The following is a 15,095-nucleotide window of genomic DNA, read 5'->3' as shown; positions in this document are numbered from 1 at the left end:
GGGAGTAGCCTTTTGATAAATCTTAATTTCATATCCCACTTTCTATAAACCCCCAGTGACTCGACAGTGAACCAGCTTAGTACCATGAACGAAAATGAATATCCCTATCTTCTAAACTTCAATTTGCATCCTAGTAACTAACTGGCGAGTGAACTATATATGTAGTTACTCGGCAAGAAGACAACACCTCTTTTGTTTTGGATACTATTTCCTTCATTCGTCTTTTTTCGACTTTCCGAAAATAACAGTGTGTGACATCCGGCGAAAACACAACAGAAAACTCTTTTTAATCTGGTTCCTCAATAATAAACCCAGAGGAAATCGCTTAAATTGTTGATCACCACAAAGGACGCGAACAACTATATACTCAGCGGTGGTCAGAATTCCTTTCCATTGGACACGCTGTTTTTATTCGGAAAATCAGGTAATATCCCAAACGATCCCCAACACAAGATTGGCCTTTCATCCTCGCAGACCACCAAATCCAGCGCCACCGTCAATCTTGTCTTTTATAGTGGGGGTGAAGTGGAAGACGGGGGAAGGATTTAAGTGTCGACGAAAGGGAACGTTCATTTCCAACCCTCTCTCCCAAAAACCATTTCATTTATCTCATCTCGAGTGCCGAGAGTGCGATCGGAGGCCCCGTGTCCCACACCCTTCCGTGCATTTCGAAGTAAATCGATTGACCCAAGACAGGAAGGGGGGTGGGGAGGGTGGACGAGGAGGCGGTGAGGTGGTTGATGAAAGGGGATCGACCGCAAGAGTTAATTGAGTCGTCCGCCTCCTTCCCTTTTGTGCTCTTATTTTCTCCCCGAGGAAGCTCTTGAAGAAAGAGTTGGAAGGGGGTGGCGAGGGGCGGGGTGGGTTGGAAGCGATGTGAGCGAGCGAGCGAGTAGTTCGGGCTCGGAGGTGTCGGGGGGGGGGCCTTTAGGATAACGGGTGGGGGGGATTAACTTGTGCCATTGTGCCTCCCGACGAGTCTAACCTCTTTCTGTCGCAAGTCCCCCAGGGAGGCCGGGAGCACTCACACACACAAGAACGCGAGAACGTCGACAGAAGAATACTGAGGACCGGCGTCCGCGGCAGTGGAGAACGCACCGGGAGGGGGAAGGAAAGAGTGAAGGGACTTCGGGAGCCTGTCCGCGGCGGACGGGCCTCTCCCACCAGCCGGGGGAAATCCTTCCGAACCCCCCTGGGAAACCATTCTGACATGTGAGGTCTCCATCTCTTTCTCCCTCTATCCCCCCCTCAAACCCCCATCCCAACTCTACGATCCCCCTACCACGTGCTCGACGAGAAAAACCAACACCGAGTGATATGATGGCGATGGACCCGTGGGTTTCCTAAAGTACGCGGTGCCTGAAAACCTACTGCATACAAGTCCTCCCATATCCGGAAACCACGAGTTAGAGACGTGGGAGAGAGGACGAAAGGCTTAATTTTTCCCCATTCTCCTTCTACTCCACCTCTCCACCCCCGACCGTGCCCATTCCGCGGCGAAGGGGCCATCGGGAGCACCCGACCGCCGGCCCATCGGGTAAGGAAGAAAGAAAAGGCAAGGAGAGAGGGAAGGAAAGGGAGGACCCAATCTTGAGGAGGGAGGAAGGCCGTGAGCTCTCTCGTGGAAGGAGGCGGCGAGGAGAGCGGAGGAAGAAGGCGAGAGCACCTTCTGGGAGGACCACCCCGCGGTTTCCCTGGCCGGCCACCTCTTCTCCCTCTCCGGCGGGATGGACGAGGTAAGGTCCCGGAACGGGGAGTTTTACGTCTTCATCACGATAACGGAATGTGTATGTGTGGGGTCCCGAGGAAAGAGGAAGGTTGGGAGCGGGAAGAGAAAGAGGGGGAGGAAAGTAGGGGAGTGGAGAGGAAAGGGTGAGTGGGGTGGGGAATGTTTCGTGGAAGGGGGGCGGGAGGTCGAGGAGTAGGTGGGGAGGAGGGGAAAATAAGGATTTCAAGGGGGAGGGGGGCATCGGGGGGGTGGGAGGTGGAGGGGGGCGGCGAAATATTGTATTTCATTGCGTCACACGGATGCGATGATAAGACTGCAATGATCACGGATGAAAAAACCGTGATTTAGATCCGTTGTCATAACAGGAACGTGGAAGAGAACGTGGCCGGAAAACCAGCGGGTGGGTACGGGGACCGCGGTGGGGTCGCCCCGGCGGACGGGACTCGGTCGGCGTCCCCGGGGACGATTGAGTTGTTACGCAAATGGGGAGAAGTCGGAAGTGTCGTCCGTTTTATATGGTTGTCGCGACGGAAGGTTTTAGCCGGCGGGGGAGGGGAGGGCCACTCTGATGGGCCTGTCGCTCCACCGGCCACAATTTATTTATTCCCTTAGAGGAGGGCGTAGACGACATTCCTAACTGTCAAAAGGATATTGCCGTTGATTGTGGTTCAACGAAACTTATTCCACAGGTAAATTATTCGGGAGACTTGTAAGTGCGGGTTCCCATGCACACGTTTATTTTATCGTAGTCTCCATTTAGAAGCAAAGTGGAATAAATTTTATTGGAAGCCCCGAGACCCAGTGGAAAGTGGGTGTCGAGGAGAGCATTCCTCTGAATAGGCACTCATGACGCTGCAGAAGCATCCGATACTTACAGCTAATGCATTTAAGTTGATTGTATCCGTAGATCATCGTAGGGCAAGTTCATTCATAAGGAAGGATTACTTGATTCTATTCTTAAGTACTTCTGCAAAATATCGTCCAATTAGCGTCAAATCAGTTGTCAAAATTATGGAACCCGGAGAGTTCTTGGTTCGAAACCGTATTAAGAAATTTTTAAAAATGGAAAATAAACGTGTAATACAATTTTCGCTGCTACTGGGAATATTTTTTCTCGCGAGGCTCACGATGAGTAATTTATTTATTTTTATTTAGTAAAGATTGTGCACATACAGCAGGATTGCCAATTTATAGTGACACGTATAACAGCAACATATAAGGACACAAACATACAAACATCAACAAGACTATAATTAGCAGTTATTAGAGATAAATTTTCATAGAAATAACAAAAACAGTGAAAGAAAGGAACAAAACCGGGATGTGGGAGTTAAAGGAGAGATTGTGCTAGTTCTTTCGAGAGAGATGTGTCAGAGAAAGGTTTATAAATGTGTTGGCTGAGATTTAGAGGGGGTCAATGCTTTCGGGAAGGGAATTCAGTAAAGCGGGGAGACGGAAGAAAAGGGAACGTTTAGCAGAAATGATTTTAATTCGTGCACTGATTACTGCAACTGAAGTCAAACTCAACGTCTTCCATCCGGGCTTTATGGGTCACGGAGAATAAACATAGCACATTGTAACTCTAATTCCAACAATACTCGTATTTTTATTGGTCGTATATGCATAATGCGAAGCGCGGTTCGTAATGTCCGCCTATTCCGATGGCCAAAGCCCATGGCCGATTTTAATGCTGGGGTGAACTGTTTTTCAATTGTATGTAAACTTGCATTTAATTGCGGATTTGGTTCAACGAGAGTGAACTCGGAGCGAGGAATATGAACTTACTAATTAGGAACTGCACCGTATATGGATCCTTTAAAAGTAAAACTGCGACCGCCATTGGTATGTAAAAGCGTGTCATCACCCAAAAGATACTTCGCTTACCAACGCATATACAGCTTCACCAACTAACTCTAACAGAATCAGACTACTGCGGCGATAAAAGTCTGGAGCTAACGAATTCCACCGAACCATGACATCTCTGAGGCTACCTGACGACGACGTCCGCTGCCGTTAATTTTGTGGACCAGGCCCCTCAACCTTTGATACATAGAGCGTCGGCAGCACGTAGGCGAAAGGGGTTGGACGAAGGAAGAAGGCGAGGTGGGTTTCCGTCCTGCGACCGAGAGGGGACCGCCGCGCCGGCCGCCCTTAGTAATTTGGCGTTTGGATTTATGATTCCACCGTCCCTGTCTCCTCACTCCCGGTCGGGCGACACGAGGGAAGGTCTTGGGGCGGAACACCGGCCCTAAGTCTTAAATGAAGACAGAGGGAAAACAATTCTTAATTAAGGGGGACGCTTCCGTTTCGCCGGACCCACGACGGTGATGAACAAGCTTTGTTTTTTTAGACCTTCGTTTCCTTCACATGTAGCCGCAAGAACGGTCTTGGATTCGTTGAAAACGGAAGGCGTTTAACTTCCAAAGGTCTCGCTAAGCACCAAGAAGTCAGAGACAATATTCAGAAAAGTCTAGATAGAATCGAAAGGAAACTTCGGTTAGAGGACTTCTATAGGCATAGGTTTTGCAAGTCAACACAATCACTTTTCATGATCGAATATTGAGGCAGACAGGAGACGAAAGAGATGCTTCTTTATGGGATCAACGCCGCTCCATTATTGAATTTTACTGACTACCCAGTCTGATGATCGGGTTCGAATCCTTTGATCGTGAATTTTTCAGGGATATTTCAATCCCTAAATGATTGAGTCCGCGTGAAGTACATCGTCCGTCATACAAGTATTGGACTTTAATAAGTCTTGTTACAAATCAATTAGAGTAAACTAATGCCTAAGTCGTGTTTATTTCTACTCTATAATAATTCTTTCCACTCCAATAACTCTAAGTCCCTCCTCGCAAAATGGCCCATATATCATTAATTGCGCAAATGTCCTCTGCTGCTGGTCACCTGCCCGAACAACTACGACAGATGCTAAGAGAACCGATCGGATTGGTTGCGTATCGTGAGTTATGGTATTTATATAAAAGCATCTTTCTAGCATTCCTTCATTTAATAAAATTCAACACCCTAAAACATATTTCTTGCCTCCATTCTGACACACGCTCGGTTTTTAAATTATTTCAGTGACGGAATATTAAAGAATACTCATTTCTCGAGGATAAAATGTTTCCTGTTATGACCTAACAGTAAGAGTTTTCAATTTCCTCCTCTTATCCCAGATTCTCCCAAATAATCTACCGCGTGGGAATGGAAATCTGCATATTTTCCAAAAAAACAAAATCACTGGCCTTAGATGAACACATTCTGTATGGTCAGAGATCCCGAAAAGTCTTCTAGCGAGAGTAACCTGTCTGGAAGCCTCGGGCTAGAATCCTCCCAATTGGGATAAAGAGCACCTGGATTGCACGGGTGGATGGTTCCGGGTGTTCATCTGCACTACATATAATATGAATAAATGGGGAATGGCGTCGTGTTGTGTGTCGGACAGTGCATTTTTTGCCTAATGGTGAGGCACGGTTTAAAGACTCGCTGACTCTCACGAGTATCCCTTCAGTAGATACACGTACGAGGTGCCTTAAAATTATAATTTATCCCAATGTTTTTCTCGAGATTGGAAGTATACTACCTTGATCAAAAGGTTCCCGGAATAACCACCGTGTGGCGCTCCCATCGTTCCGATTTGAGTTCTGTTTTTTTTGTTAAATTGGTACATCTGTTGTTGATATTCCCTTTAAATCTTAGTGTCATAACTTGACATTTGCAAAAGTTACGTAGCCAAGAGTACATCTATCTCTGTGTGTGTTGGCGATTTTTTACAATTTCAGAAATGGATTTAAATTTGCAACAACGAACTTGTATTAAATTTTGCGTAAAAAACGGATTTAGTGGCGCACGGACGTTGGAAATGTTGGAAAAGTGTTTCGGCAACGATTCTCTAAAAAAAACGGTCGTTTACCAGTGGCACGAGCGGTTCAGAAGTGGTCGTGAGTCAATCGAAGATGATGAACGCAGTGGCAGACCATCGACATCGAAAGTCGGTGAAAAAATTGATAAAGTAAAAGAAATGTTGGTCAATAACCGCAAATTAACCATCAGAGAAATAGCGGAGGACTTGAACATTGCCTATGGATCCGCCCAAGACATTGTGGTTAATGATTTGGGTTTCCGTCGTGTAGCAGCAAAGTTGGTGCCAAAATACCTCAATTTCATGCAAAAAAGAGACCGTGTTGACGTCGCAAAAGACATGATTTGCGAGGCTGAATCCGATCCCACATTCATCAAAAGGATCATTACTGGAGACGAGACGTGGGTTTATGAGTACGACACGCAATCCAGACATCAGGCAAGTGAATGGCGTTCACCAAATGAGCCGAGACCAAAAAAACCACGTCGTTTTCAGTCAAAAAAGAAGGCAATGCTGACGGTTTTCATGGATTACAACGGTGTAGTGCATCATGAATTTTTGCCAGAAGGCCAGACAGTAAACAAAGAGTATTATTTGGGCGTTATGAGACGTTTGCGTGAAGCAATTCGCGTGAAGCAATTCGCCGAAAGAGACCAGAAATGTGGGCAGAAAACTCGTGGATTTTGCACCATGATAACGCACCGTCGCACAGTGCTATCATTATTCGTAATTTTTTGACGAAAAATGCAACAAATACCATCCAACAGCCACCGAATTCACCTGATTTGGCTCCCTGTGACTTCTTTCTGTTCAATCGAGTTAAAAAACCATTACGGGGAACGCGTTTTAGCAGCCGAGAGGAAGTAATGGAAAAATCGCAGGAAGCACTGATGGACATACCGAAAACCGAATATAAAAAATGTTTCGAGGATTGGATCAAGCGCTGGCATAAGTGTGTTGCAGTCGATGGGGATTACTTTGAAGGGGACAATATAGATTTAGATGAATAAACTTGTATTTTTAATTTTCTGAATAAATTCCGGGAACTTTTTGATCAAGGTAGTATATTCAAATGTTACTGAGCTTAAAACACGCGGGCACTTTCTTATAATGTAAGACATGATTACTGTACCGCACACTGCGTACGGGTCCGTATAGCTGCTGCTAGGTTTAAGAGTGATTTCAATAATTAAAATGGCGTCGTTTGGATTACAATAACAACGTGTAATCATCGGTTTTCCTCACTTGCTTGGTTTAACACCCATCGCAATTCATCGTCAATTGAGTGAGATATGCGTTGATGGTGTAATGGATGTAAAAAATTGCGTTCGGAGTTGCGACAGTTCAAATAAGGCCGGACGTCGTGCGACGACGGACCCAAGAAGCCTCGGGGGCGGATCAGCCAGTTATTCCAATGGGCAAAAGGTAACCTTACAGAAGCGTTCTCGACGGCCATGGAATCATGGCGTCAACGTTGTGAAAACTTGGAGGAATCTCCTGCTAGTTTGCAACGCTTAGTTGGCAGAAATTGTGACAATATAAAAAGTACACTCCTCCACAATTAATTGTTTGGAAATGAAATTTGGTCATACCAGGATAGGCTTAAAAATGGAATAAATGCTGTGCATAGGGAGTAGTTGAAGTGTTTTGCTAGGCTTGGAGGAATAGGGCGAGGAATGTGGAGTCATGAAAGAATGTGGATTGGACGCAACATACTATGTGAAATATGTGAGTTAGCCAGGTTTGGTTTTGTCCACGGAATGGATGATATGTAATTTATCGAATTTATATTTATTCGTGTTTAGGTATATATATATATATATATATATATATATAAATATATATATATATATATATATATATATATATATATATATATATATATATATATATATATATATATATATGAGAACTGAATGGTTTGATACGCGACAGAGCAGACCGAGAAAAACAGTGATGAATGTAATCGATGAGACTTTAAGAACAAGAATTAGCAATCTCGAAAACAGATAAGCATGTAAGAAACAGCTTATTAATGTGATAGAGGCGGATAAAGTATGAAAAGCCAGTGCAGTACGGAGGAAATAAATAAAAGGGTGAAAGTCCTTGGAGTGAAATAAGTCATTAATGACTTTGCCAACCACAAAAGGGAACGGCCTATATAATATGCATGCATAAGAGGGGAAAATTCATGGTTGAATAAAAAATATTACTTTTATTAATGCATGCTCATCCTAAGGATCTGCCTACCGGGGTTTGGCCTATCTGTTAATAAGCCATCGGTTTCCGTCCGCGGTGTGAGGTTGGACTTCTAGTAAGTGCAAAATCGTTGACTACATTTAATTCTTGAAAATACTGAACTCATTCAATTTTTAAGTCCCGTAAATATAATGACAAAAACTAGGATATTTCAATGAGGAAGGTTAAAGATGTAGGGGTAACTGAGTGTTCAAAAATTTCGATGGATTTTGTGTTATCGCACCATTGACGCAATGAAATAAAATAAGAGTACTGCTGTGTTTTTTCCCATGCCTTTCCAAGTGAAAATACGATCACCTACACTACTCAGCCTAATGGGGCGAGCACAAAAGAAGGTTCTTGCAACAATAATTACATCGCATGACGTCTAATTTTTTGGATAATAATGATTTTCTTTTCATAATATTTACATACTATGGTTTTGGGGCAACATGAAGAAGGATTATGGTTCTTCCTTTTTTTTTAAAAAAAAACCCAATGCTCTCAATATGTAGATCCGTGCGAGTTGAGGGGGGGCTTTTTCTGAGGCTTCTTTTCCTACATGCTACGTTGAAACTCAGCATTTCGCGCGCGATTGCTTGGCTTCAGCAAAGCCGTTGAGGTGACAAATACCTTCTCCCTGAATTATTCATTTGATGGAGCTCTTTGGAGCGAAAAATAAACAATCGGGAGAATGGTAAAACAAAACGCTCAACTTTAAATGTAGGCCATAGACACGCACTTTTCAGTTTTCAGACAGTTCCATTTATGTTCAAAGGTTTCTCTCTGACACCAATTCTATCCGATTAAATCACCAATGCTCATCTTCAAAAGTTCTCTAGCTTGACGTTCTTTCATTTTCAATGGGTTACGAAACCAACGTAGATAACATTCAGTAATACCAGTGGACGTGCGTGAATTTAAGCATCAAAAAAATTTTCTGGCTGGATCTCTTGTTAGATACAATTTCACAGAAACAACTCATTCTGCCAGTAAAAATAAAAAGTTGAACCTCCGACCGCAAAAATGAATGATAAGAGTAAACGCACTGGGTATACTTGATCCCTTCGATTAATCTTCAACAGACGGAGTTCATCACAAGCTTTAATGAAATTAGTTTTTGTAGTTGACCAATACATGATCTTGCTGGGTAATTCGCAGAAATTGGGTATAATTATTCTTCAAATGATAAAAATACACACAGTGTCCTGATGTGGCCGTTCCCGAGGAAAAACAACTCTTTTGCTATATAATTTCGGATGCTTATAAACATGTATTTGTTACATGATAACCCACGCAAATGTTTCGAAGTCCAGCTTCAACAGCTGTAGCATGAAAAGATTGTCTCCGATCACAAGGCATAATAGATGTATGGATTTTAATTAGCATCTTATCTAGCTGTAAAGAAAAAACACCTCGGTCCCAATTCGGAACGAATCATTTCACGAGTATCGCGGTGGAAAGGGGCGTGAATCTCATATATATATATATATATATATATATATATATATATATATATATATATATATATATATATATATATACACACACACACACACACTGATTGAAAAAGTTGATATTTTAAACAAAATCATAAGCTCTGAGGATTCCACTTTTTTGAATGATCAACAAACATTTGATCACGTAACGCCATTGCACCTACCTGAAGATAATGTTTGTAATTTTCATCTACAGTCAGCCTGAATAAATAACATCTTCATCTCTTCAATCTGTACACTTCCAACGCATTTTATTCAGTTTTCAAACCGTTTGAAGGAAATAGGTTTTCTCACGGTTCAGAAACCTAAAGAATTTTCAATTAACTCCATGATAACGTACAATCTGCCAATCAGAACCACAAAATCGCATCCGCTGAGCAGCAAAATCAACCGCTCTTCATGTGCACGGCGTAGGAAATAACATAGTTTTTTTTCCTAATTTATTTGAAACGAAGTTCCGTTTTCTGCCTCGATTCCTCCATCTTTCGTTTTAATTTTGATAGTCTCATCACGAAAATAAAACGTATTCTCCCTATAAAGCAATCTTTGCGGTGAGATTCTTTTCGCACCGTAGTATTCCATTCAGCGACGAATAGTCTCGCTATAGTTGTCTAATATTCCCTCACCTCAAAGCTACGGGAGTCAATTATGGACAAAAAGTTAATCATGCCTAAGTTTACGACTAACGCGAGATTTTTAATGAAGGTGGTAATTGGCGGCTGAGATGAGAGAGGGGAAGAATGCCTTTTCGGAATGCTATCCCAACGGAACGCAACCGCTCGGCTGATTGCTGCGCGAGAGAGCCATGAGACAACCTCCCCCCCCCCTCTTCCAACCTCCCTGCAATCCTCCTCGTGTGAACAAACCATAAAACTCCATTAATCCAAGACCCGGCGTGCCTCGCGATATATACTGACGTCCACGCGCGTTGCCTAAGCAGATGCGTTCGTCCCTTTTTTTTCACGCAGCTTCCAGCGTGCATTATACGGTGGACTTTTTCGAATCCAAATGAAACAGGATTAGCGCACCGAATCCGGTTCCCTCGCGGAAAAGTCGTCGTCGTCGCTGGAATGCAATCTCTGTTTATTTCGTCGACGACTGGATGCGCGCGCCCCATGCGGTGTGAGACTGCAGTGGGGACATTTAATTGCGTCGAGCCGATGCATCATCGTGGCCCTCCGGACGAAAACCTCGTTCGCGTCGAGGAGGCGAACCTTGATTTACTACGCGACTGAGTGCGGACGAATTATCATTCGCGGCGGACCCATGATGTCATCCCGCCGGAAAACAATGAGCCACACATGCCCAGGTGCTCGAAACATTCGAGCGGACGAGGGGATACACTCAGGAATCCATTAGCTAAGATGGCAATGATCAGTCGGATGCCATCACGTACTTGAGAGCGAATCTGACTCCGCTGGCGTTAAGGTTTCAACTTCATTAAGAGTACTTTCGATTAGTAGAAGCGGAGAGATAATTTACCATGGCAGCGAACGATTACGGGACTGGGCAAAAATTAATAATGCTATCATAAATGAAAATTATTGGGCCAAACTCGGGGGCTGAAATCGGATGAAGTTAAAAACGTTTACAACACATTACTCATTACACGCAATGGGACCTATCTGAAGTAAAATCTCAGAACCGCTGAATCATATTTACTTGAAGATATCGAGAGCTAGGCCGTTTTGAGTAAGTTACAGTTATTTCGTCCAAAAAGCATTCGCTGTAATTCCAGTTTACAAGAACTAAAGGATCAAAGATACTTTCTCGTGACCACTGGAAAAGAAGCAATCGAAAATTAATAATAATCAACGTCTTTCGTATCAACTGCACAACCTTTCTGTCGAACAATAAAATAAAAGCGTTAAAATAAAACAATGAAAGGGCATAAAACACTTGAGTTCTCAATATTCATCAGCAAAGCAGGATATTTTGCAGGATTCCTAAAAAATGTTCGTAATAGACTTTTAGTGTCGTCCTTGAGATACTATAAGGAGTAAAAGGAAACGCAATCGCAAGACCTAAAGGACCTCACAATACTGACTTGAGACTTCAGTCAGTGTCCGGGGGGTTTGACGCAAACTGTCCTGTATCGGTAATTATATTTTACAGTTATGTCAGAAAACCCTTCGGGATAAACTATGTACATCAATTGGCGAATTTATAAAGTAATGAAAGCTTCTTATTTCTCAACGCCAGCCATTTCCCGGATTTAAGAGAATGCGAAATCGATACCTATTTTGTCTTCGTACAAGTATTGCCACTTTTTCCCTTTCCCTTCCGGGCAAAGTCAACTTTTTACCGTAAAAATTTAAAACATAGAGTTGGCTATCGAAAACCCGTCTAAGTAATCTAAGAGCATGTCTAAACCTATAAGATTACAATATTTTATTTGCTACAAGAAAGATAAAGAGTTCATGCGCGTTAGCGTCAAGTCTTTCCTTAATACTTGCATCAAACTGTTAGAAAAGAGCACGGAGGTTGCATAATGATTAAAATGCAGTATTATTTTAAAAATTCATACCAGATTTAAGGTATTATTTAGAAAATGCCCTATTTTTTTGTGCAGTTTCCATAAAATAAAATTTTTCCGAGGGTGCATTAGAATGAGGGAAATGGAAGGAAGTTCCATGGCACAAGAACTCGAGTTTTAATGAGAGGTCACCTAGGTTGAGAAACTTCATGAGAATACAACCAGTTTAGAGAGGTTAAAATACAACCAATCTAGAGAGGTCAAATAAATAAAGACTTACCTAGTCTCTCGTTCACAAACCGCGAAACTCCACTGAATTTAAAAAACTAATAGGCTACAGCAACAAACTTGATTATTCCATTTTAATGAACAACAAAATATCTGCATCCATATCAGCGTTAAATATTTTCCATATACACCGTATTAGCTAATATTCCATTAGCCAAATATAGCCATATTTGGTATTCTATGGTTAGCATTTTCAAATACAAAATAGAACGGAGATCCCATACGTCTGGTGCCACTTCCCTTTAAACCAGCTGAATGACACTGCTGTCAGGTTAATGAAAATGTTACTGCAATCAGTAGGCAGTAAACAATAGTTTTGCACTCAAAAATCGCAAAAGTACCAAAATAATTTCTCGGTAATCTGACATCGATAGTAAATATGAACACTTAAATTATACTCCATATTCAAATAATGTTCTAAAAAATGTTTACGTGAAGGAGGCCAATAATTTTGCCTGGCACAATATAGCACTAGTCATGCTCAGTAAAGTTTACTTGATCCGCTACTATCTAAAAAAGAAGCCTTTCTAGGATTTTCGAAATCCTACTTAACAACAATCTCTGACGATCTTTGGAACACAAGCATTAAGAATCCTCCGTCATTAGTAATTGTTGAAATAGGACTTTTGAATTAACGTTTGAATCATAAGTGTTTGAATTTCTCATTTAATCTATGCAATTATGTAATTAACCTTTAAATTGTTTGATTATGCAGTTTATGCATATGGGTTCTAGCAGTGCTAAGATTTCTTTGTTGCATGATATCCATGCAAGATTTAAGTTCAAGAACAATCAATTCTGTTCAATTGTATAAACATCAACAAGTCGCGTATGATTTATATCGGGAGGATGTTCTATGCCAATAAGATTTTTATCATTGCCAAAATTCAAGACATGAGCTTAGAATTTTATCATGACGTTTTTCCCTTGATACCCGACTAATACATTTTTGATGTGAAATCATTTGTAACAGACTAAAAACAATCAATGCATAATTTGAGAATATTAATTGATAATATCTCTTCATAATTAAATGCCTACTAATATGCCATCTGTGAAAGTCATTACGATATGTGGCAGAGGGTATTAGGATGATGAATTTACTAGATGCGTGTATTTCTAATGATATTCTTTTCATGGACAGATTTGAAAGAGGCATACGTACCTATACGTGCCGGAAAAGCCAGCGTAGTGTTTAGCATTGTTTTTGCTATGACAGTGAACCGAGCGAAGAAAACAAAAAATTAAATCTTTAAACCAATCGGTAAGATAATTTATTTTCTTTATTCGTTGTTTCACCAGTACTCAAATATGGAGTAGGTGCGCCGTAGTGATGACAACCTCTACATAAGAAAACTCGCGCGTCCTATACTACCTTGATCAAAAATTTCCCGGAATTTATTCAGAAAATTAAAAATACAAGTTTATTCATCTAAATCTATATTGTCCCCTTCAAAGTAATCCCCATCGACTGCAACACACTTATGCCAGCGCTTGATCCAATCCTCGAAACATTTTTTATATTCGGTTTTCGGTATGTCCATCAGTGCTTCCTGCGATTTTTCCATTACTTCCTCTCGGCTGCTAAAACGCGTTCCCCGTAATGGTTTTTTAACTCGATTGAACAGAAAGAAGTCACAGGGAGCCAAATCAGGTGAATTCGGTGGCTGTTGGATGGTATTTGTTGCATTTTTCGTCAAAAAATTACGAATAATGATAGCACTGTGCGACGGTGCGTTATCATGGTGCAAAATCCACGAGTTTTCTGCCCACATTTCTGGTCTCTTTCGGCGAATTGCTTCACGCGAATTGCTTCACGCAAACGTCTCATAACGCCCAAATAATACTCTTTGTTTACTGTCTGGCCTTCTGGCAAAAATTCATGATGCACTACACCGTTGTAATCCATGAAAACCGTCAGCATTGCCTTCTTTTTTGACTGAAAACGACGTGGTTTTTTTGGTCTCGGCTCATTTGGTGAACGCCATTCACTTGCCTGATGTCTGGATTGCGTGTCGTACTCATAAACCCACGTCTCGTCTCCAGTAATGATCCTTTTGATGAATGTGGGATCGGATTCAGCCTCGCAAATCATGTCTTTTGCGACGTCAACACGGTCTCTTTTTTGCATGAAATTGAGGTCTTTTGGCACCAACTTTGCTGCTACACGACGGAAACCCAAATCATTAACCACAATGTCTTGGGCGGATCCATAGGCAATGTTCAAGTCCTCCGCTATTTCTCTGATGGTTAATTTGCGGTTATTGACCAACATTTCTTTTACTTTATCAATTTTTTCACCGACTTTCGATGTCGATGGTCTGCCACTGCGTTCATCATCTTCGATTGACTCACGACCACTTCTGAACCGCTCGTGCCACTGGTAAACGACCGTTTTTTTTAGAGAATCGTTGCCGAAACACTTTTCCAACATTTCCAACGTCCGTGCGCCACTAAATCCGTTTTTTACGCAAAATTTAATACAAGTTCGTTGTTGCAAATTTAAATCCATTTCTGAAATTGTAAAAAATCGCCAACACACACAGAGATAGATGTACTCTTGGCTACGTAACTTTTGCAAATGTCAAGTTATGACACTAAGATTTAAAGGGAATATCAACAACAGATGTACCAATTTAACAAAAAAAAACAGAACTCAAATCGGAACGATGGGAGCGCCACACGGTGGTTATTCCGGGAACTTTTTGATCAAGGTAGCATATCCTTGAAATATTGTAGTCCCGCTGGTTTTTCAATGGGTTCCCAGGCGAGGTTTTCTAAGCATCAATAAATTCTGTCAATTTCTCCCGAGGTGCTAGCATGCACGCAATGCCTACTCCCCATTAGTGGCAGAAAGGTGTGAAGGGAAGAGTAAAGAGAGTTTACAGCCAGAGTGGTAAAAGCCATAAAAATTGTGAGAATTATTTACGCAAATATTTTTACACTCAACCCGTTAAGCTTTTGTTGATAAAACTGGTCAAAGCAATACTTTCATTTTCC

At 41.8% G+C, this 15,095-nt stretch overlaps 1 protein-coding gene across 1 annotated transcript in view; it reads left to right on the top strand.

Annotated features, from left to right (window-relative positions):
- Positions 1-962: 962 nt before the first annotated feature.
- Positions 963-15,095, top strand: part of LOC139692070 (uncharacterized) — a 251,703-nt gene continuing 237,570 nt past the window's right edge. Inside the window, exon 1 of the mRNA XM_071590099.1 lies at positions 963-1,736. Coding sequence (XP_071446200.1) covers positions 1,728-1,736 — 9 coding nt within the window. The 5' untranslated portion in view covers positions 963-1,727. The remainder of the gene's footprint in view (positions 1,737-15,095) is intronic.

This window comes from Hetaerina americana, unplaced genomic scaffold, assembly GCF_022747635.1.
Source record: "Hetaerina americana unplaced genomic scaffold, ioHetAmer1.1.p SCAF_4, whole genome shotgun sequence".
In the NCBI taxonomy this organism is placed as follows: domain Eukaryota; kingdom Metazoa; phylum Arthropoda; class Insecta; order Odonata; family Calopterygidae; genus Hetaerina; species Hetaerina americana.
Note: the sequence above shows the minus strand (reverse complement) of the source record. Positions and strands in the feature narration are given on the sequence as shown.